Source organism: Oncorhynchus masou, chromosome 15 (genome assembly GCF_036934945.1).
Source record: "Oncorhynchus masou masou isolate Uvic2021 chromosome 15, UVic_Omas_1.1, whole genome shotgun sequence".
In the NCBI taxonomy this organism is placed as follows: Eukaryota; Metazoa; Chordata; class Actinopteri; order Salmoniformes; family Salmonidae; genus Oncorhynchus; species Oncorhynchus masou.
The window spans coordinates 1455220-1478481 of record NC_088226.1 but is presented as its reverse complement, the minus strand read 5'-3'; the positions used below and the strand labels follow the sequence as shown (position 1 = coordinate 1478481).

Sequence of the window (23262 nt, the reverse complement as noted above, 5' to 3'; positions counted from 1 at the left end):
AGGACGATTCATGCAATATGAAATATTAGAACTAAATGACACTGGTTTCCTTACCAGTCATACTGACAACATTTACATTTTTGTTCAATTGAGCTGTTTTAAGATGCGTGTAATTCGCTCTGGATAAAAGCGTCGGTCTGCTAAATTACTCAATATAAATGTACATTTACCGATATAACTTGGAATGTATCAAGTGGTTTACTCCGACATAATCCATATTTATTTTAGATATTCTGAAAATGTAGTCTCCGCGTGCGTTAAATTCTAACCAATTTTCTAAAAATAGCCCGTCTTGACGTCACAACCAATCACGGATTAGTCGGGCGGGAGGGGTCGGTATAGGGCCAGTTTGCTACAGGCCTTGCATTTCGATAATGCTTTATTATGCACGAATAAGACGAACTTTTGGAAGCGGTGAATCACACCTGAATTTCTCGACCATTGAGTTAACCAAAATCAGCAAGGAAAAAACCAACCATTTGGCAAACAAGAAGAAAATAATTGATGACGTTATTAGCTGGTCTGAGAAGGCGGGCTAAAAAGACAAATTGACAGATACCAATAGACAAATCACAACATCACAACGATTGTATTTACTGATGCATATCCAATCAACAGTTGTCTCGTACTGTCTGTCACATAAGTATTGGCCAATGAGGTATATTCAGGGGGTGGATCTCTGAAGCAAGAGTTCGTCTCTCTGTAGTCTGAGGATTAATGGAGGGCTGTTGATTTTGGCAAGTAAACCACAGCTGATCGGATCTGAAACCTGAGAAATCGTCGGACCTGAGGGAGGGGCTGCTATCGATTTGCAATAATAATTACTTGGAAAAGTGGATATATAAGGTTTTTGTGTCGGAATACATTGGAAAGTAAAGGGCCTTTAGTGGGGTCTGTAAGTGACTGACTGACTGTTAGCTAGGAAGGCGACGATAGATAGATAAATAGCTCGCGAGCCAGCCAGCGAGCCAGGCGCGCCGAACCGGTTCGACGTTCTTGATTGTACCAGGTAGAGAGAGCTCAGCAACATTCGCAACAGAATTAGAGGGAAAACCGGCGAGCAAGCTAGGTTGTTGGCTAGCCATTGGCTGGCCAGCTAGCTAGCCTTTGCGGCTAGCTAGTTTACCCCCCCCCCCAACCCCGGAAAAAGGAAAAGTAGTAGCGGAGTACAATTGACTGTTTGCTAGTTAGCCATGTTAACAGCAAGCTAGTAGCCAGCTTCCTCAAATACAGAACTCAAAAGGCTCCTGAAAACTCAAAAGTATCCCAGATCCAAGGGATCCCTATCGGCCTGCAATCATGGGCAACGCGCCCACCGCCAAGAAGGGCAACGAGATGGAAAGTGGTGAGTTTACTTTGCTTCCTACTAGTAATTTAGTAGTACTAGCTAACAGTAACTAAGGGTTACATGTCTGCATTGCTACACGGGAGGGATGAAAGTAATATCCAATATGCATTCAAGATCCTCTTGCGGCCTAGTCATTACATGTATGTATTCTCTCCCATCTCCAGCCTTGTAAGCTTGTATGGTCAATTGTACGCGCCCCAGACCCCTTTTCACTTTGGACTCTTGTTGATAAGATTGTGCGCTTATATATTATTATATAGCTATTAAGTATTGACCAAGGTAAAGCTTCTATCTTGAATTTCCAAAAGGTTAGTCTTGGTGTAGCCAGGAAACCCCCCAAAACCAGACGGGCAACTTGACACACGCCCATGTCAGCCAATTACCACTACATATATCTACCTACTGCATCCTATTTTCACAACAAATGCTCGGCCTAGGCTACCACCTGTCATACCTAGGGGTCATGTACAAAAGTTAGTTCTCTGCAGGACTGTCAATACTGAGTTTGATGTGAAACTCCAACTGAATTGACTACTACACTGCTCTTTCACCTGTGTGTTTGGTAGTACTGCATCTTTATCTAGGCCAGGGATGGGCAAATTTGAACTCTTAATTTGGGGCTGCAGTGGCTCAAGGGTCTGCGTAACCACATCGATACCCACACTTGCAGGCAGAGGCCTAGGCTCCAAAGAATGCCTTTTGGGGGCCCTAAGTGCTAAAGCCTTTTGGGGGCCCTAAGTGCTAAAGCCTTTTGGGGGCCCTAAGTGCTAAAGCCTTTTGGGGGCCCTAAGTGCTAAAGCCCCTTTGGGGGCCCTAAGTGCTAAAGCCTTTTGGGGGCCCTAAGTGCTAAAGCCTTTTGGGGGCCCTTTGGGGGCCCTAAGTGCTAAAGCCTTTTGGGGGCCCTAAGTGCTACATTTTAAGTTATAAGAGTTAATTTCCTGTAGTTCTACACATTTTGTCATGGGACGTAGAGAAACTGTTGCAGGTTAACAGTCAAGAGAAATGTTTTTAATATATGACTGCGAGTGACTAACAAAATCGATGGGTCGGTAATTCAACCATGATTACAACCAGTTTAGTTAGCCTAGTGGTAAACTCACTTACCAACCTAAAAAATGTTAACTTGCATAAGAAACTGCTGATGACCAACCACATTTTGCAATTGCACGTTGTGTATTCTACTATTGTGCTAAAGGCTACAGTTGCGGCTTTCAAGGAGCCGGGACACTAATCCGGACGCTTATGAGATATCCCGCTATGACCTCTGACGAGGCATCAAACAGGCAACGCGTCACAGGACTAAAATCAAATCATACTACGCTGGCTCTGATGCTCGTCGGATGTGGCAGGGCTTGCAAACTATCACAACTTACAAAGGGTAATTTAGCCACAAGTTGCCCAGTGTCACGAGCCTACCAGACCAGCTAAATGCCTTCTATGCTTGCTTTGAGGCAAACACCATTGAAACATGTATGAGAGCACCAGCAGTTCTGGATGACTGTGTGATCTCGCTCTCTGTAATACTGACGTTTCAAACAGACCATCATAGTGTCTGTACCCGAGAACGCCAAGGTAATCTATCTAAATGACTATCGCCCCCGTAGCACTCACATCTGTAGCCATGAAATGCTTTGAATGGCTTGGTGCACAGCAACACCATCCCAGACACCCTGGACCCACTTCAGTTCGCATACTTCCCCAACAGATCCACAGATAACGCAATCTCTATTGCACTTCACACTGCCCTTTCCCACCTGGACAAGAGGAACACCTATGTGAGAATGCTTTTCATTGACTACAGCTCATTGTTGAACATCATGGTGCCCTCCAAGCTCATCACTAAGCACTGGAACCTGGGACTGAACAACTCCATCGTCAACTGGATCCTGGACTTCCTGATAGACCCCCCCCCCCCCCGAATTGGGGGGGTTAGACAACACACCCACCACACAAACCCTCTACACGGGGGCCCCTCAGTGTTGCGTGCTTACTCCCATCCCGTACTCCCTGTTGACCCACGACTGCGTGGCCGTGCATGACTCCCAACATCTTCATTAAGTTTTCTGATGAGACAATGGTGGTAGTAGACCTGATCGCAGTCAATGATGAGACCGCCGTTAGAGAGGTCAGTGGCCTGGCAGTGTGGTTCCAGGACAACAACCTCTCCCGTAGCGCCAGAAAGACAAAGGAGCTGATTGTGGACCACAGGAAATGAAGGGCTGAACACTTCCCCCGTCCACATCAACGGGGCTGTAGTGGAGCAGGTCAAGCACTTCAAGTTCCTGGTGTCCACATCACTAAGGAATTAACATGCTCCACACTAGAGGTAGACTGATTAATCGGAATGGCCGATTTAATTAGGGCCGATTGCAAGTTTTCATAACAATCGGAAATCAGTATTTTTGGGCGCCTATTTGCTTTTATTTTTATACCTTTTATTTAACTAGGCAAGTCGGTTAAGAACACATTCTTATTTTCAATGTCGGCCTAGGAACAGTGGGTTAACTGCCCCCTTCAGGGGCAGAACAACAGATTTTCAACATGTCAGCTCCGGGGATCCAATCTTGCCACCTTACAGTTAACTGGTCCAACGCAATAACGACCTGCCTCTCTCTTGTTGCACTCCGCAAGGAGACTGCCTGTTACGCGATTGCAGTAAGCCAAGGTAAGTTGCTAGCTAGCATTAAACTTATCTTATAAAAAGCAATAAATCATAATCACTACTTAACTACACATTGATATTACTAGATATTATCTAGCATGTCCTGTGTTTCATATAATCTGACTGAGCATACTTAGATACTTGTATCTGACTGAGCGGTGGTAGGCAGAAGCAGGCGCGTAAACATTCATTCAAACAGCACTTTCGTGCGTTTTGCCTGCAGCTCGTCGTTGTGCGTCAAGCATTGCACTGTTTATAACTTCAAGCATATCAACTCCAGAGATAAGGCTGGTGTAACCGAAGTGAAATGACTGGCTAGTTAGCATGCGCTAATAGCGTTTCAAACGTCACTCGCTCTGAGCCTTGCAGTGGTTGTTTACCTTGCTCTGCATGGGTAACGCTGCTTCGAGGGTGGCTGTTGTCGTGTTCCTGGTTCGAGCCCAGCGAGGAGCGAGGCGAGGGACGGAAGCTATACTGTTACACTGGCAATACTATAGTGCCTATAAGAACATCCAATAGTCAAAGGTGAATGAAATACAAATGGTATAGAGGGAAGTAGTCCTATAATTCCTATAATAACTACAACCTAAAACTTCTTACCTGGGTATATTGAAGACTCATGTTAAAAGGAACCACCAGCTTTCAAATGTTCTCATGTTCTGAACAAGGAACTGAAACGTTAGCTTTCTTACATAGCACATATTGCACTTTTACTTTCTTCTCCAACACTTTGTTTTTGCATTATTTAAACCAAATTGAACATGTTTCATTATTTATTTGAGGCTAAATTGATTTTATTGATGTATTATATTAAGTAAAAAAGTTTCAGTATTGCTTTCAGTATTGTTGTAACTGTCATTATTACAAATACATTTCAAAATCGGCCGATTTAATCGGCATCGGCCTTTTTGGTCCTCCAATAATCGGCAGCCTTTTTGGTCCTCCAAACACACCAACACGTTGTTAAGAATGCACAACAAACAGGAGACAGAAAAGGTTTGGCATGTGCCCTCAGATCCTAAAAAAGTTATACAGCTGCACCATTGAGAGCATCCTGACTGGCTGCATCACTGCTTAGTATGTTAACCCCTTGGCATCCAACCGCAAGGCGCTACAGAGGGTAGTGCGTATGGCCCAGTACATCACTGGGGCCGAGCTTTCTGACATCAAGGACCGCTATACCAGTTGGTGTCAGAGGAAGGCCGTAAATGGTCAGACTCCAGCCACCCAAGTCAAACTGTTCTCTCTGCTACTGCACGGCAAGCGGTACCGATGCACAAAGTCTGGAACAAACCGGACACAGAAAAACATGTTTGGGGGAAATTGATCCAAGGAGTGGCCACAAACTGCCTGTTGCTTTATCCATTCCCTAGTTAGGCCAACTCTTTTGCCACTCACAGCTGCACACTGTCAGGTAGCAGGGGGAAGATCCTCTACTTTCAGTGGAAATCGCTATGTATAGGACTTAACACACTGCAGATGTCCTTTTGGATGCAGCTTTTCAGGAGAAATAGTCAGCCTAGTTTGGAATAGAGGATAGAATGGTCCTTGTTATGTTCCTCTTTTTGTGACTTCAGTGTTTATCCCTGCCCCAGCCTATACAACTTTAAGAAGCCAACCTTTGCCAGATGTCTGACTGTTTGTTTATATAATGGATGTTACTCATTGTGAACCCCAATGTAAACACAGTAGTGGTCAGCAGCCTGAATTTTCACTGTACTTGACTGAAGGAGAGAGGAGGGTGTGGTGGGACACTGAAGGCACAGGGGCATGTCATATGATCTCGGCTGGCGATAGTCTCTGAACCAGGCTGAACGAGGATGCTTGCAGGAGTCCGTGCTCCATTTATCCCTTAAGACATTTGATGAAAAATGAAAGGGGGCAATAGTACTATTTGTCCGTTTTGAGACACCATCTCTACACTTCCTCAATTATAATTAATCTATCTCAAGAATTTTGCCGGTGCCATCCATTTTTTGCAGAGTTCCTTTTCCTCCACTGTCTCTCTGCTTCCCTATAAGTGTGACTGTCTCTCCCTCATTGATATTGGTCTTTTAACCCTCTGTAATGAAATGTTCAGTATCGCTATGGAAATGAACCACCTACTCTAATAGAGTGTCCCTATGTTGACCAATGCAATGCAGCATCCCATCCAAACTCCATTAAATGCTTTTTCTGTTTACAAAGAGGAGTGGCAGTCCCGGAGCAGGTTTGGTAAAAGTGTAGTGTAGGCTATGCATCCATAACATTAGCTGTTACATTGTGTGCGCTTATTGGACACGGGTGTCTGTGAACTGAGCCTAGGCTGCATGTAGAGCATACATGTGAAGTCACACCAGTTTGTTTAGCATTAAGCATGTGTCAGAATCAAATGTTGTCCCACTGAAATGATGGCCCAGAGATCGTGGGCGACTGAGTCCACCCCTCCCCACCTCTCAGTTGTCTAAAACAGCTTTGAAATTTTAAATGGTATTAATGTCGTGTTCCCATGGAGGGATTAGGCCAATCAGTGCCACTACAGATCCACACCTGCAGGTATCAGGGGAAGTCCCCAGGGCTTTCAGAGGTTTGTAAACATGCCATGCTTAGGACATAATCACCTGGATGTCCTCGCTTTGGATGCCAGCCCTGATCCCCAGAGACAGGTGCTGCCTAGTTTGGAATAGGGTTAGAACTCTTACGCCCACCACGTGCAGGGCAGCTATTTTCAACTGGACAACCAGAGGAAAAGACAACATGCAGCCAGATGTCTGACTGTTTATTTATATAATGGATGGACGGTGAGGAACCTTAAGGTCCGGTAAACAGGTGGTGTCATCAGCCCGGCCTGCCCACACTTCCTTGATACAGACGGACATAGAGGAGGGTTGCTGTGGACAGCTGAAGGCCAGGGGCACAGGAAGGAGCAGGGTGGACTGTGATATGAGCTCAGGCTAAAGGAAGTGGAGGAACCTCTGAACATCATTGATGCAGTGTCAGGCTCTTTGTCTCTACCTACATAACATGGCAGGACAGCTTCAAGCTCTCTGTCAGATATCCAACCTCCTCCATACAGAATCCTCCAAGGGTCGGTTTTGCTCCACTTGTCTCGAAGTTCCTCTCTGAAGTGGACACTTTTTTTTTTTTTTCTCCCTTGCATTGCTACAGGTCCTGGGCTTTTGCCATGTCTGTAACAGGCTGGCGGGGAGTGGCAGCACCCTGGGCCCTGTTTGGAAAACCAGTGGTGGGAGGCTATGCATCCATAACACTAGCTGTTACATTGGCGTGCCACTTGGTTGGAAGGGTGTCTGACCTGAATGGAGCAAGGGGCTGCTTCCAGAGCATACATGTGAAGGAGACCAGCCTGGTAGCATTAACCCTGGTCTTTGGGTCTATGTCCCACTGAAATGAACGCCCAGAGATCACTGCTCCACCACCTCTCAGTTGTCTAAGCACACAGCTTTGTTTTTAAATGGTATTAATGTCATGTTAATGGAGGGATTAGCCAAAAGCTGCACACTGCTAAATCCACCCCTGGGCGGGGGCAAAATTCAACCCGTCAGAGGTTTTCTCACATGCCATGCTTGACATCCTTATCGGCCTGGATGGTGTAGGGCCCGCCCTGATTTTGAATGAGAACATTTTTTTTTGACCGGGGGTTCAGGCACTTAGTACCACGGCAGGGCAGCTATTTTTGGGACAGGAGGACTTTGCTTTGGTGAGAGACGAAGTAGACTATAGAGGAGGTTTGGTTTTTGGCTAGGTTAGTTGTTTTTGGACCCTGATCTTCAGTGGGCCTGCCCTCTCTTTGATTCAGCACATCGGGTTTTGTTGCTGGTGTCGGCTGAGCCAGGGCCCCAGGAAGGAGCAGGGTTGACAGTGTCTGAGCTCAGGCAGGAAGTGGAGGAGCCTCTGGATTCATTGCTGCAGAGTGTCAGGCTTTGTCTCTACCTACATAACATGGCAGGACAGCTTCAAGTCTAGTCAGATATCTGAACATGTCTATACAGAATCCTCCAAGGGTCGGTGGTGCTCCACTTGTCTCAGTAGTCAGTCCCCTCTCTGAAGGACATGCTTTTTCCCCTAGTTGCTACAGGTCTAGGCTGGTGCCATGTCGATGCTGCACAGGCTGGGTGGGAGGCTGGCTTCCAGCACGCTGGGCCCTGTATTTGGAAACACCACTTCTTGCGGTTTTAAGGGCACTTTGTTCTTCTGGGCATGCTCAGCCACAGTAAGAATGCCAGTCACTCAGCCCACTGCTGGAGTGCTGACTGACCTGACTGACAGTACAGTGGCCAGAAGCCAAACCACAGGACTGTAAAGAGGAGTGATTTTGGAGTGGCTGAGGGGGGTTGTGGATTTATGACTGGGTTTCAGCTCTGGACTCTCTCACACACCCAACAGCTGTTTTCCAGTTCTCTTGTCGATTCTGTGCCCCCTCTTTTGTGCGTTTTACTATACTTGTGAGTAACAAATTTCTCACATGCTAAACCAACTAAAATTCTGAAGTGTGGACATTTTGTGATTCTCACTTGTAAAACTGCAATGTTGGGGTTAGGGTTGGTTTCTATAAATGAGGATTATGAATGTGGAATCCATTGGTTTGTCGGGCCCAAAAGTCTCGGTCACGTATTTTAAGACATAGCTGTGCCTGTTGTGCAGGATGACTCCCAGCCAAGTTCTACGGAAGTAGACTCAATTTGATTAGCTTTGATTTTTGGCTAGATTAGTTGTTTTTGTACTGATGTTGTGTGGGCACACACAAAGCTCTTTTGATTCAGCACCTGCTGTTTTTGTTCTGTTGCCTGGTGTCGGCTGTGGTTTTTCCAGGGAAGCCTTTTTGAAAACATCGGGAAATGGTTTGTCTGTCCAGCGTGGTTCCCTCTATGTGCTCATGGGCCAGTGTCTGTCTCGGGGACTTTATGTCTACCGATTTATTGGAGGATCAAAAAAGCCGATGGATCGGACTCACCCTAGCTTCCTTCAATCTGGGTTTGCATATCTGAACATGTCATTCCATTTTTGTTTTATTTTGTTGGGTACTTTTCAGTAGTCAGTCCCTCAATATGAAATGACATTATTTGGCCCTGTGAATATAACACTGTCAAGGTGAAATCAATGTAGCCTCAAATAAATAATGTGGCTGTTCAATTTGGTTTACAAAAAACTGGTTGCATAACAGGGCCAGGCTGGTATTTGTAAGCACAGCACTTCTTGAGTTCTTTTTAAATGAAACTTTGTTCTTCTGGGCATGCTCAGATACTCTTGTAAGAATTCCCAGTCAGTTTCACCTCTTGTAACTCCAAGTGCTGAGTGAGCCTAAGTACTCTGACAGTACAGTGGTATAGAGAACAAACCACGAGGACTGTAAGGACTTGCCTGCTAAGTGGCTGGGTTGTGGACTTATAGCTCATTTCCTCTGGTCTCACACACCCAACGGATGTCTCTCTGCATCCTTGCATTTGTCTTATGCTTTCTCACCATCTCCCCCTATGCACTTCACTCGATTATATTCAATCCCCCAGGACATCTCTGTCCAGTAAAATCATCCACCATAATGTAGTTGCCTAGGGATTGTGCTTATTTTTTATAAGATGTGGTTTGTGCGGGCTCCAGAGTGAAATCTCGGTCAGCGCGTCCCAATTACCCCCTGTGCCTGCGTCACAGGCAGTCCCAGAGTGCAATGATGGGATTGATGGGACAGCGATCCTGGACTAGTTAACAGTGATGTGTTGCATTGGGAACTAGAGGACAATGTGTTTTAGCTGTGGTTGGTTTGTGACTGTTGTGGTTTTTCATTGAAAAAAGAATGTGTTCTTAAAACTTGAAATGGTTTAAATACCGTCCTGTTATGGCATCTCACATGGGACTCCAACATAGACCCAGGAGGTTTTCCTGATCACATGATCTGAGCAGAAAAAACCCTTGGTCTACTGATGGGTTGTGTTGATGAGAGTAATATTGCTGGTGCCAGGAATTCAGGTTGATCTCCTGGTTTGACAGAGCAGAGGACTGTCATGACTTTTTTTCCATAGGAGAGTTCCTCTCTGGGCTTCATAAATATAACCCCTGGCTGTGGTGATGCCCCTCCCCCTGGTGACCAGGCCCCTGCTGTTGATGTGTGTTTACAGGATAGGGAGCAGGAGGTAGAAATGTGTGCAGAATAAATATAGACACAAACGGAGCACCGGTCCAATTGATCTATGCGAGTTGTTGTAACGAGAGCACAGCACTGTGGGCTTTATTTGGCTCTGGACTACCAGGGGCTCTGGCTGCTGAATGAGCTCTGCTCTTTGCCAGGACACGACAGACAGACGAAACTGGAAAGTGAATGTAGAAGGTGAGAGAAGAAACCAAGGAGGTTGAAAGTTGTCTGGGTTTCTGGACGTAATGGGAGAAGGGCCGACGAGCCAACCACTGTGAGGAAGAAGAGGCAGGTGGCGACGTAGAAGGGCAGGGCTGATGTCAGGCTCAGACAGCCACAGGAAGAGCTCCAGGAGGCATGGTAGCAGGAAGAGGGAGTCTGGGTCCACCTCTGGCTCTGGGGCTGCAGAGGCTGCGGTTGCAGCACCAGAGATGCCCATAGTGATCCCTGACGGTAAGGGAGGGTGGCGTTGGAGAGGAAGGCTAGGAATCATCTTCCACCCATCAGATGGTATTCGTGGCAGCCAAGCCTCGCAAATCTAACAGTCTGCACTAGATCAAGTCCATTCCACTTAGGCCATTGTTGGTTTAACTGTTGAGCTGTTTGATAGCTAGACTTTCCTCCTTAGTTCTGGCTGTAGGCCTACAGTATGGAAGTGGTGTCTTCTATGGGAGACTGTTGTGGTTTACCTGGGAATAAAGGAACAAACTGACTGGGAAATGTACTCTCCCAGGAGACTAGTCTGCTTTTCTTCTCAATGGCTCTGGCATGGGAGCAACACTGTTGTAGTCATGTTTATATGAACTTTGTTCAGTGCTGCTCTCTGGTCTTCCTCGTCTGTTGGAGTTGTTCTCCAGAGAGCTGCTAGAGGGTGGGTAGGTGTGTGTTTATATCCCCTTTGTGAATGGAGAAAAGCAGAACCACTGAGATATTAGTGCTGATCACAAGGGTCTGTATGGCTTTGAGGTTTTGACAGTTAGTGATGCTCCAGAGGTTTTGTATAATTTCATCCACTAGTTTTGAAAGTTGTTCTCATGAGCCAAAATGGTTCCCCAAACAATTGTGTACAAAGTCATCCATTTTGTATGATATGTTACGAATTCCAATTCTTACAATATATTACGAATTAAGTGTTTTTACTATGAAAGGGACAAGCACGCAGCTCGCCAGAACAAAAATGTTTATGGAATGTAAGGATTGCGTGGCGTTCTCCAGATTACAGATGGTGTATTAGGCTATCCATGTGTGAGCCATAAATTGACACAAGATTTTCGAGATCAGTTTAATCTCTTTAATTTAAAGAAAATTGCATACTGGTTTAAGAGGGTGACATTTAAATGTTCAGCTTTCCTCTGACACCCATCGATTTACTGTAGTGTACATTTTCCCCCCCCTCTGTATCCTATAGTAGTATTAATAGTACTGCTTACTAGTAGCAGCCTGCAAGCCAGTGTCCCCAGTGTTGAGTGGTACTGATGCTAACTTACTAGTAGTAGCAGCCAGTGTTGACTGGTACTGGTACTTTCGTACAAGTAGCAGCCAGCCACTGTCCTCAGTGTTGAGGCATAGATGGATATGGGCAGGGATTAATGAGGAAGGGCTGGTATCTACATGTTCCCACAAAGCACAGTGATCAGCCCAATAAAGATAAGAGGAAGAGATGTGCTGCAGTTCTACATGTGATGCCGTGTCTGTGTGCATTAGAGCTAGAGTGTGTGACTATATAAAGGTTATGATAAGTCACTTTGGAGAGGATAAAATCTCTCACACATTCACTGGCACAGAGACCGTAATGCATTCACACACAATACATTCACATAGACTGCCTGTATCGATTGGCTCTCTGCTCTCGTTCTGACATGGATGGAGGAGTAAGTATTAGATAACCTGACCTCAGTTGATTTGGCTTCAACATCAGTGGAAATAAGCCCTGTCTGTGTGGCCAGAGTGAGGGAGATGGACAGCCTTGGGCTAGGCTACACATGGGATATACTTGTGCCACCGGTAAGGTACACACGACTCATTCTATCACACGCTCAAGTTCATCTCCACAATATCACTATTTAGCCTTACAGAGAAGTTTTTATATTCTAGCGCTGGTCAGTGGTTATAGACGTGGATCTCTGCTGAACTGTATCACAACATCCTCGTTCTCATCTAAATGTGTCTGATGGAATCAGTGTGTCATGAAGAAGGGTAGGTGCTAAACCATCTGTTTGCTCTGTTACAGTGAAGGAGTTTCTTGCCAAAGCCAAAGAGGATTTCCTCAAGAAATGGGAGAATCCAGCACAGGTGAGTTAGGAAAGAGGGAAGTGTGGGAATGAATGACAGGCCTGCACACGCTCAAAGACCCCAGCATACCAGCCCAGTGTCCGTCACGCCTGGGTGAGAAGGGAAGTGTGCCCTCTGCTGGATCTAACTACAATCACATTTGTTGGAACTTTTCATATTTTTAATGCTTTGGGGCATACACAATAAATGAGCCTGGTCTACATAGAATGATATCTTTACTGATTATGTGCAGCATTTAGCATAACACTTTCCCTCCTTTTTCTTTTAGCTTAAAACAAGTTTAATTTGCTATTGTAATGTAAGAATGACTCATACCTTTGCAATATGTGTGCACTGGCAGGAGTAACAGTTGCCTGACGCATTGCACTTTTTGAATGTCTCAGAATCTGTATCACATCCTGCATTTGCACATTTTTTTGACAGGACAGTGTGAAGTTTGATGGGTAGTTTGAGTCCAGTGTTGCTACTCAACCTGACTCTGGCACCCTGATAGGCACTCTGGCCGGTGTTGGGCTTGTTTCCCTGTTCTAATTGACATGCTCTCCTCTCCAGAACACCGCAGCCTTGGATGGCTTTGACCGTCTGAAGACCCTGGGCACGGGCTCGTTTGGTCGAGTCATGCTGGTCAAGCACAAAGAGTCGGGCCAGCATTTTGCCATGAAGATACTTGACAAACAGAAGGTATGGTAATGTGGCCTAGGGAGTGTTGTATGGTTTTCAGAGCGGGGTTTGATTTAATTCAAATTCAGTTAGTGAATTGACTCCAAGTCCTCTTTTACAGTACATGTAGATATTTTTATATTAATGAATACAAATGTATATTAATCTCATGAGTTGATTTGTGAAATGGAGTTGACCCCCCCAACCCTGGTGCTGTTACTGTCTCTCAGCCCATCAGTCAGAGATGTAGGAGGCTCTCCTTGCTTAACAAGGTGTCCTGGTTTGTTCCCTCAGGTGGTGAAGCTGAAGCAGATAGAACACACGCTGAATGAGAAACGCATCCTGCAGGCCGTCAGCTTCCCCTTCCTGGTGCGGTTGGAGCATTCTTTCAAGGTACTGCTGGACGCGCGTGTGGGTGCATGCATTCGTGTGTGTGTGCGCGTCAGTGTTTCCATTAGCTGGTAATAGCCAACTATCGGCTGTATTTTTATTGTTTTTTTTTAAGGTGCGAAGTAAAATTGGCACTGAACAATGGCCTGGGAGAAGGAAAAAATACCCTTTGCAAATGTTTTATTTTTAGCCTATTCAATGATGAACGTACCAGTTGATGTAAATACGTTTGACCGTTGATTATCGGTATGTGTTCATTTGCATCGTCTTGTGGAATTAAATTGGCACGTGTGTGTATATTCATTGTCTCTATTCACACGTGCACAGCATACCGATAAGGAAAATCTGTCAGACGGCACTTTTATAAGCCCAATCATTGTGCAATAATTTTTTAATTGTGTGTTAAAAATAGTTTGTGGGCCATGATTAAAAATAGCTAATATTTCTGTTTCTCAACTGGTAATTGAAGTGTGCTTCCTGTTCACCATTCAAATACATAGGCAACGGAAGGCAGGCTTCAGCCGTGCGTTTAAATTGTAATTTGAGAACCTATCGCTACTTTATTATTTGAAATGTTTTAGTACATATTATGAGGCATGTTTTACCTTGCTTCAAAGTAGCCCAGGGAAAATCCAACCATATCCGTGGAGGCAGTTCTTTAATAAACACTTCCAAATAGCATTGAAACCAGTATACTATTTCTCTCATGATCTATTGGTTTTTAACTATTTTTTTATTGTCCCGTAGCCAGATGCACGTTCTCATGTTGCCTTGGTGCATTGCTGCGCTAATAATATTAATAGTTGATCAATATTTTTAGCTGAAGTTCTGATCAGTTGCATCACATTCATTTCTGTTTTTATGTAGCCAGGCCTACTGGTTATATGAATTTGGGCTCTATTGTCCCACAACTGTCGCAGAGTCTATTTGGGCTTTTTCTTTCTCGACAAGCTGACCAATAGAGTAGGCCAACGTTTCTACTATGGGGGATAGTAGATTGACATGGGCTCATAGGGGGTGTGTCCAAAAGACTAGGGGAAGCTAAGCTTTCCCAAAGTAAATTGAGTTAAATTGCCAAACTGATTATAGCCTAATTGGCCTACTCCTGTCTACACAGAAAGAAAGAAATGCAATCATTCAAATGAGGCTACTGAAGCATGAATTGGCCACAGGAACATTAGCTTCCCCTAGCCTTAAATTATATTAAAAAAACATTTTTAAAGTTTGGATTGTTTTAAATTGCATTGCCTACAGTCGGAAGGAAAGGCAGCGTGCGCAATTTGGGTTGCCACTGTCATTGAAAAGTAGAGGCCCATCTAGGCATATTGCAATATTTCCAAACTCAATTGTGGGAAAACAGTTTGAAAAGCACATGGGTCTTTTCATTGTATTCTCTTTACAGAAATAGCCAACTGTCTTTTAGTTATAAACAGTAAACCTAAGTTAAATTTTGATCTTATTGGCAACAGCGGAGAGCATCGGCCAGATCACCGGTGACTGTGCACTGCTCATATTCACTCTATCATTGCTGGGTCAGTGCCACTTTTTTTTTTTTTTGGACAATCATTTCCTCCTCTAGTTTAGATTGCCCTCCTATTTGTCTCCCCTTCTCTCCGGCCTATTCTATGGACAACATTGTTTTTATTGATCTGTTTGTCAATGGCAGTAGAGTAGGCTACCCTTTCATTTGTGGTGTTAAAGATTCTACTAATGTCTCCAGTCACACAAGGTGTAGTAGAATTGCATGAGATGTGTTTTTCCCATGCAAAGAAAGAAGGGTGTCTGCTGTAGCCCAGGCATCTAAGCTATATGCACACAGCCATTCATTCAACTCTTTATACAAACATTTGATTTCAGTTGTATTATTAGCCTAAATTATGACTATCCAATATGCTCATCACATTACAAATAGCCTACTATCTTACATAAGTCTGCAAATGCCATGATGCATGGAATGTTTTATTATAAAGGTGCAATTTGTTATGGTGAATATGTGCTTCCCCAAAGTTTAAACTCACGCTCCACCTGTGCATAGGCTTGTGGTTTTACAATTTGTTACTGGTCTTGTTGTTATTCTAACATCTTCAAAGTGTGCAGTAAGGGGACACGTCATTGCATCCTGGGCTTGCATGTTCTGTTATGATTAATTACCATAATCTAAATGTGATTCCTGTCATTCTGAGCACCCTGGGTGGACCCCCTAATCAGGTTACGCTCCCAATGTGTCTGGTCAATTTTAAATGCGGGTCAAATGTCCAGCGCCACATTTTCCTAACGGAACATACTTCCACGTTTGTGTGTGAAGGTGAGGTTCACAACTCAACTGTGAAATATTTCTCTCTGTAGGACAACACTAACCTGTATATGGTGATGGAGTATGTCCCTGGCGGTGAGATGTTCTCACATTTAAGGAGAATTGGCAGATTCAGGTGAGTCTGTTTACCGGTCTCCCACTGTTGGAAATATAACCAAATTGCTACAGTAGTTAATCCTCCCCATTTTCCATAGACCATGACTCCACAACAGCCTCCTAGTAAATATATTGTGGTGTCCACGTTACCCTCTGACCTCTCTCGCTCTCTCTGACTGCAGTGAGCCCCACGCCCGCTTCTACGCCGCCCAAATTGTTCTGACCTTTGAATACCTTCACTCACTGGACCTCATCTACCGAGATCTGAAACCAGAGAACCTGCTCATTGATAACCAGGGATACATACAGGTGAGAACACATACATAGTCAAATGGCTTGCTAGCTATCCAGGTAGGAGAACAAGCTAATGGAGAACAAGCATGGGTGTGCTGTACATACCATGCATTATACATGCCCTGATTTTGTAAATGCTCTTAAATAAATAAACCTTAGTACACAATGTAATTTAAATTTGGCCAAACTGAATGATAAGGAGGGTGACGAGGTTGATTTAATTTAAAAAGACGAGTGTAATGATGAATTTCATGTCTATCAGAAGCAAATCATTTAACTGCGCTCCTTGCTGGTTGATACCATTCTCTTTTACGTTTGACTTTGTAAAAGATGCCATTAAGGAACTGATTTATTTACTGTAACTCTATTACTAATGTATTGTAAGGGAAAGGAAAATATGCTATGTGTTGCAGTAGACCTTTAGAAAAATGTCAAACATATCCTTGACTCTATCCAAGGAAGCAAACTATGCCAACCCACTGAATGAATGACAAATGGGTGAGAATTGTGCAAGTTACTTCACAATCTAATTGAAATTAGGCCTAACTGAATGATATGGGTGAAGAAGTTTATTTAATCTGGAACAACAATGGTGTAATGAGTTTGTTATGCGTATATATCAGCATCGACGCCCATGTTAATAATTTGACAGTGCCTTGCAGATTGCTATAATTCTCTTATGTTTTACTTTGTGCTTATGTTTGCTACACCTTGGGGGTTGATCTGCGTCTGATACATATGCTGAAGGGAACGCACGGCAACGGTCTCTAGCGGCTGCTGAAAGGCCAGGCGGTTCAAGTGTTAAAGGGATCACATGCTAGCTGATACCATAGACTTTCAGTGATTATGCTAAAGCTAGTTAACATTGGCTCGCAAAACTACCTCTAACTTCCTTCCTACTGGACACAGAAACATAAAAATGGTATCTACAATTTCATCTGACTCTGGGGAAGTAGATAAAGGGCATCATTGCCAAATTCCTGGAAGTATAACTTTAAGCGAATGTCAGAACTGAACTGTTTGTCATTGCTGAGACATCTGTGTTCCTCCCAGGTAACAGATTTTGGTTTTGCAAAGCGCGTGAAGGGCCGGACCTGGACGCTGTGTGGCACTCCGGAGTACCTAGCCCCTGAAATCATCCTTAGCAAAGTGAGTGGTCACCACCAAACCCCCGGCCTGCCGTCACACCTCGTATTCATAACAACACTGGGGTTATTACCATGACACAGCAAAGATCATGTCACTACAGCCACTCACAAGCAGCTCTGACCATGATTACAACCGCTGACTAGAGAAGAGCTTATGTATGACACGTCCCATTCTTTCTTTTTGTGCTTAGTTCTGCCTCTTTCCCTGGGAATCTAACACTCCTCTTTCTCTCTACCCCCCCCCACCAGGGTTATAATAAGGCGGTGGACTGGTGGGCTCTGGGCGTGCTGATTTATGAGATGGCTGCTGGCTATCCTCCCTTCTTTGCTGACCAGCCCATTCAGATCTATGAGAAGATTGTATCAGGAAAGGTGAGTACAGAGTACATCAGACAGAAACCCAGATTACTCTTCCTTTAAGATCTGCTTTCAGTACCAGTCAGATAAGGCAGTTTACCTCCAAACTAATTAGCTCTCTGTAGCTAGGTTTCCATCCAATTTGAAACATTTTCGTGTGAGTATTCTAAAATATGCTTAAAACAATATGCACATTTTCCCACCAGAGATGTTTCCATCAAATAGACTTGTGGTGAATAAAAGGCTGTGCGTGATGACGTACTGCACATAGTAATGTTTGAGGTCAAATCCCATGTCCCGAAATGGAAAGATCCATGTTAAATGGGTTTCCATCGAAATGATCAACTCTACTGATGGTTTCGTCACAAACTGTTGTTTATATAGCGACCGTGTCCATTCTGGTCTGGGCATGTGTGCTCTAGCCAACATCTCGCAGATACAGTGCAAGTAGGCTACCTACATTGAGATTATTATGGATTAGAGCAATATTATTTGGGGGTCAAACGGCAGCCAAGCATCGATCATCATGTCACCAGAATAAGACCCTCAATATTTATAGGAAAGGAGCATCAAGCTCATCACTGCTACTTTCACCACATTGTGAAGTTCAGAACTTATTTCATCTGTAGCTTATAAGCTGCATGCTTTTCTGAGTCAAAGTGAGAGGATCACACAACATATCATTGCTTGACTCCACGTTTACTTCGGTATGATGGTCATTATATCAATATTTACACATAAAGGTGTTTCCACTGCCATTTCTCATATTCATTTTAGAGACCCAAAAAGATCCCACCATGTCCAACGAACAAATTGTCTGTTTGCATTTATAAAATTGTACTGGTATTTCCTGTTTCCATCATCCGGTTGTGACTTTTTTTCATGTCAGGTAATTCATCTGCATTAAATGGTTGGATGGAAACCTTGTTACTGTCCTACTGTGCCTTTGCTGCTTTTGTTGCTATATTCACATTAGCATTACTCTCTTCTGACCTTTGACCTTGGTGTCTTCATACGTACACAGCACTTTGTTAGGCTGAATTCTAGCTCACTTCTCCTGACCTGTTTTCCAATCCCCTCTACATAGATCATGACTCCACAGCCCCACTGTAAATGTATTGTGGTGTCCACCTGACCCACTGACCTCTCAGCAGTGAGCCACATACCTGTTAAAGAAGCCTAGATCTGAGCTGATCTAGCCCCAATCTTAACCTTAATCATTAGGGGGGAAAGACTAAACAGACCCTGTCAGTCTATGGGCAATCTCTGGTCTTCTGTAACTGAGTCATATTTGTTAGGGAAAATTAACATTTCTGTAACGGATGACTAGATAGTTCCTCCCTCCTTTTTTTCTGTTTTTGAAAGTTTTCTACTGAATACAACCTTGACGTGTCTCTGTCCCCAGGTGCGCTTTCCCTCCCACTTCAGCTCAGACCTGAAGGACCTGCTGAGGAACCTGCTCCAGGTGGACCTGACCAAGCGCTTTGGCAACCTGCGCAATGGAGTCAACGACATCAAGGGACACAAGTGGTTCGCCACCACTGACTGGATTGCCATTTACCAGAGGAAGGTGAGAAGGCCTGCTTCCATGGCTCTTCTATTGTTCACTGTATAGCCACTGGAGAGAGGCAGGTTTGGTTGGGGAAAGGGAGAGATGATTTAAGGGGTATGATTCAGAGCTAATGCCATTTGGCTTGGTCTTGTTTGGAGACATGTTACACATGCATTACTCACATAGTCTTACATAGTTGGAATGGGGTCCACTTGACTAATAACATGTTGTCCGTAACCAGTGACTGACCAGTGACTGTCAAACCGCGAGAAACTGAGGAGGAATGATAATGTGAAAGCTACAGTAGCAAGAATCTGAGTTCTCTGTGTTTCAGGTGGAGGCACCGTTCATTCCCAAGTGCAAAGGCCCCGGTGACACCAGCAACTTTGACGACTATGAGGAAGAGGAAATCCGAGTCTCCTTCACAGAGAAATGTGGCAAGGAGTTTGCCGAGTTCTAGGCCCAACCAGGAGTAGCGGAAAGAGCCAGGGATGTAGAGAGAAGGCGGGAACAGAAGGAAATGGGAGGAGAGGTGATAAGTTGGACTGCTAACTTGCATTTTGTAATTATGACATCAACAATGTAACAACCCCACCCCCCAAATGAAGAGCGAGTGAAAAAGAACGAGAGAAAAGACCTGAAAGAGCCAGCAGTGTTGCCTTTTCTGATTGTTTCTCACCTTGTTACTTATCCATGTCCCTGTTTTCCCTCTTGTGTTTGTGGCGAGGGTAGAAGGGGCAGGGGCTAACCACCCCTCTCTTCAGTTGGTTTGTATCTTGGCAGAGGTGTAGCGACACATTTTGAGTCATTGCAGGCAGGTTGAGGCATTGATGTTCTGGTACTGAATCGAGGCTCCTCCTGAGTGGGTCCTCTACAAGCTTCTCAATGAATGAGGGCATCTCATTCTTGTTTTGTAAATGTCCACCCAATCCTATCTTATTACCCCAATTTCTCCCCCCCCCCCTCTCTGTCTCTCCATCCTGACTCTGTCCAAGCAATACCAAGTCCAACAGACGTGCCTATCATAATGCCAACTGGTTGCAAAACCGTGTCGAAAGCATTGGTGCAGAGCTTTGGCTATTGGTGGCATCAGCCCTTGTGCCCTTTCTAGTTGAAAGCTTGACACTCTCTGCACACGCCTTCTGTCCGCTCGTTGTGGCATGATTATTGGTTTCAGAGGATTCTCTCATCGCTTGCAGTTCAAGCAGTGCTGACCACTTTTTGATCAGAGAAACAATGATTTATCTCTCTTCATTTAGGTCTCACTACCTTTTTCGGGACCTGTGAAATTGTGTACATGAGCATTTCTAATGTTAATTAAGTCTGTCTTTTCCTCTTCAACTGAATTTATTAGAGCATTTTAAAACCCTTTGAGGATCATTGTGTCCTCAAGTCAATCTGTGCTTGTGTGTTAGTGTTGAAGGGTGGGTTAAAAAGCAGTGACTAACATAATGATCACACACTTTCTGACTAGTGTTTATTTAATTCATAGCACATTTATACATGTATGTTGATGTATTATAGAAAACGTGAATATCCATCTTTTTTCCCAAAATTGTCTCTTAGCTGTGAAACCGAAATGAAGATTTCAGAAATAAACAAACAAGTATGAATTCTGCCAAATTCGCAAAAGTAATGACATTGCTTACGCAGACATGTTTGTCAGTTAAATATGAAGGTGGTGGTTTTTAATACGCAGGAAAAAGTAGCAAAATGATGCATGTTATTTTTGTACAATATCACTTTTAAAAGAAAAGATGTGAAAGGAGTAAAGCTCTGGTCGTGGTGAGGTATCTGAAATGTTCAAACTGACTCTCACCTGCCCTTTTTGTATGATGGATCGAGGCCCGCTTTTTATCTGACAGAAATCATGTCATTTCATTCAGTGTTCAGTTAGATGTGAACGGTTAATGCTGATTTTAATCATGTTAATTCACCAGCTCTGTTCAACCCGCTGCTGGCCTGTTTACTCCTACATCCCCTGAATTCATCTTCAAATGGACACTTTCACAATATATGACTGTTGGAAGTCAGCATGTAAATTTGTCAAATTATTTTCCTTTTCCTCATGAGAAATGTATAACAATCTGATTTATGGATTTTGAAAAGCTATCCTGTGATTATTTTATTTGCAATGTCATATTTTTGGATGCAAGACAATCGCAGCCCAAATCTCACCAATGGCTGGTTTGTAGACAGAGGTGTGATGACGCAACACATTGACATGGTTTAGTTGATTTTCAACAAGGCTTTGTTTTCCCACAAGCTTTTATTTTGGGGTAATAAGGTTATATTAATTTCTTATGTAGACACTAAATGTTGAGTGATTCGGACCCCCACCAGCCTTCATTAGGCACCACACCTTGTGCACCTCTCGCAAATGCATTTCTTGTGTTTAATATACAGTATTTATCCTTCAATCAGTTTTGTCATTAAGTCTATTGTAGTATGGCTTATTTCTACCGAATGTTCACATTCAAATTTTTGAAAATGATTCTTTGGCAGTCCTAGAGGTTGCATCTGAATGTCTGGAGTGGTGTGGTAAGAAGGCTACTTTACAGAAGAAAATAAACGTATTGAGTGGAGATACAGACTTCCAAACTTATGCTCTTTGAAGAAATGTTATGTATTTTTTAAAAAATCACGGTTCTTGCATGTGACACAAAACAACCAAAATGCAAGATGTCCAAGACCCATGACATGTTTTAATGACTATTTGAGATTTGCAACCATTCATATACCACAACCAACTGATATTTTGCTTGTTTCATTGTTTTGCATCCCTCTGGTCTTTCTAAGCATCGTTACTAGTAAGGGAGGGTCAGTACCAGCTACAGGTATCCAGTCACCTCCACTGCCTTGCTAGGACCCTTTGAAGCACACCTCACTTCTCCAATCATGTCTATTTAAAAATGTTTTTTAAAGAAATGTGATAATGTAAGCCTAAGTTGTGACTAGAAAGTTGGTCAATTGGTGTTCAGAAAACTATTTGGTCCTGCAAACATTTAAGGTTTTGTGCTGGAAAAGTCACTCAGTGATTAAAGGCGGAATAAGCTCCATGAACCACTAATGTGACAGCTTTTAAAAATGTAATTTGGCTTTCCTGACCCATGACCTCATGTCTATGAAATGTTTGTTTCTACTGACTGCCTCCCACTCCCATCATTATAACCCTATCATCATCTTTTCACTGTTTGATTGCCTTTGTTAGCATTCTAGTTTTACATATTCTTCATATTGAACGTCCCCATTTTTTTTACATCATGGAGAAAACGTTGCTTTAATTTTCATATTTTCTAAGTGTATTTTCAACAAACATTTGAATCCTTTTCCTTCCCGATTTGGGTACGGTGATGGTGTAGTCTATTGTACCCCCCCCGGGAAACAATACTGTATATCTGCCTTTGACAGTCTTATCTTACCTTCTGGAGAACTTGACAGATACCCTTAGGACACAACGAGTATGTTAAAAAAAAAAGTCATATTTTGCAACATGTATCATTCCAATAAAGTTTTACTTGTTAAAATTAAAATTGTATGAGTACATTTTGTAGATTATACAGACTGTTTTGCTAACAATGTGTGTGTTTGTACAGTACATTTGGTTGTTTGTAGGAACACCTTGGTGGAGGGGATGCCATGATGAACAAATAATGCAAGGAGCTGATTTCAACCTGTGTTTGTGGGCCTACACCTTCTATACAAATATGTATGTCAATCTGTCTATTCCTCAGGGGACTTCCAGATGAGTGTTCAGCCTCTGGCCATCTATCCAGAAAATATCAGATGGGATGAGGATGAAGGAGAATAGCTTCACTGATAAGATGGCTCCTGGCTGTGTGTCTGGACTGGAGCCAGCTACCGCCATTGTAATAACAGCCGGCCCCCCATATCCATCTGCATCGTGTAGGCCTACAGTGCTATCACATACAATATCACACCCTGAGGAAAAAGTGGGTTTATCCACAGACTCACCCATTGTATCTTATATGAAACGTGTGTATATATATATATATATTTATTTT

At 43.6% G+C, this 23262-nt stretch overlaps 2 protein-coding genes across 2 annotated transcripts in view; one reads left to right on the top strand and one right to left on the bottom strand.

Annotated features, from left to right (window-relative positions):
* Window positions 1-23262, bottom strand: part of LOC135555292 (protein crumbs homolog 3-like) — a 47790-nt gene that overhangs the window by 10487 nt on the left and 14041 nt on the right. The window lies entirely within an intron of this gene.
* On the top strand, window positions 673-22770 carry LOC135555280 (cAMP-dependent protein kinase catalytic subunit alpha). Its single transcript, XM_064987603.1, has 10 exons — window positions 673-1345; window positions 12365-12426; window positions 12979-13107; window positions 13381-13479; window positions 15823-15905; window positions 16069-16195; window positions 17234-17329; window positions 17578-17700; window positions 19091-19255; window positions 19572-22770. The coding sequence occupies exons 1-10, from the start codon at window positions 1300-1302 to the stop codon at window positions 19695-19697; spliced, it is 1056 nt and encodes a 351-aa protein (XP_064843675.1). The 5' UTR covers window positions 673-1299; the 3' UTR covers window positions 19698-22770.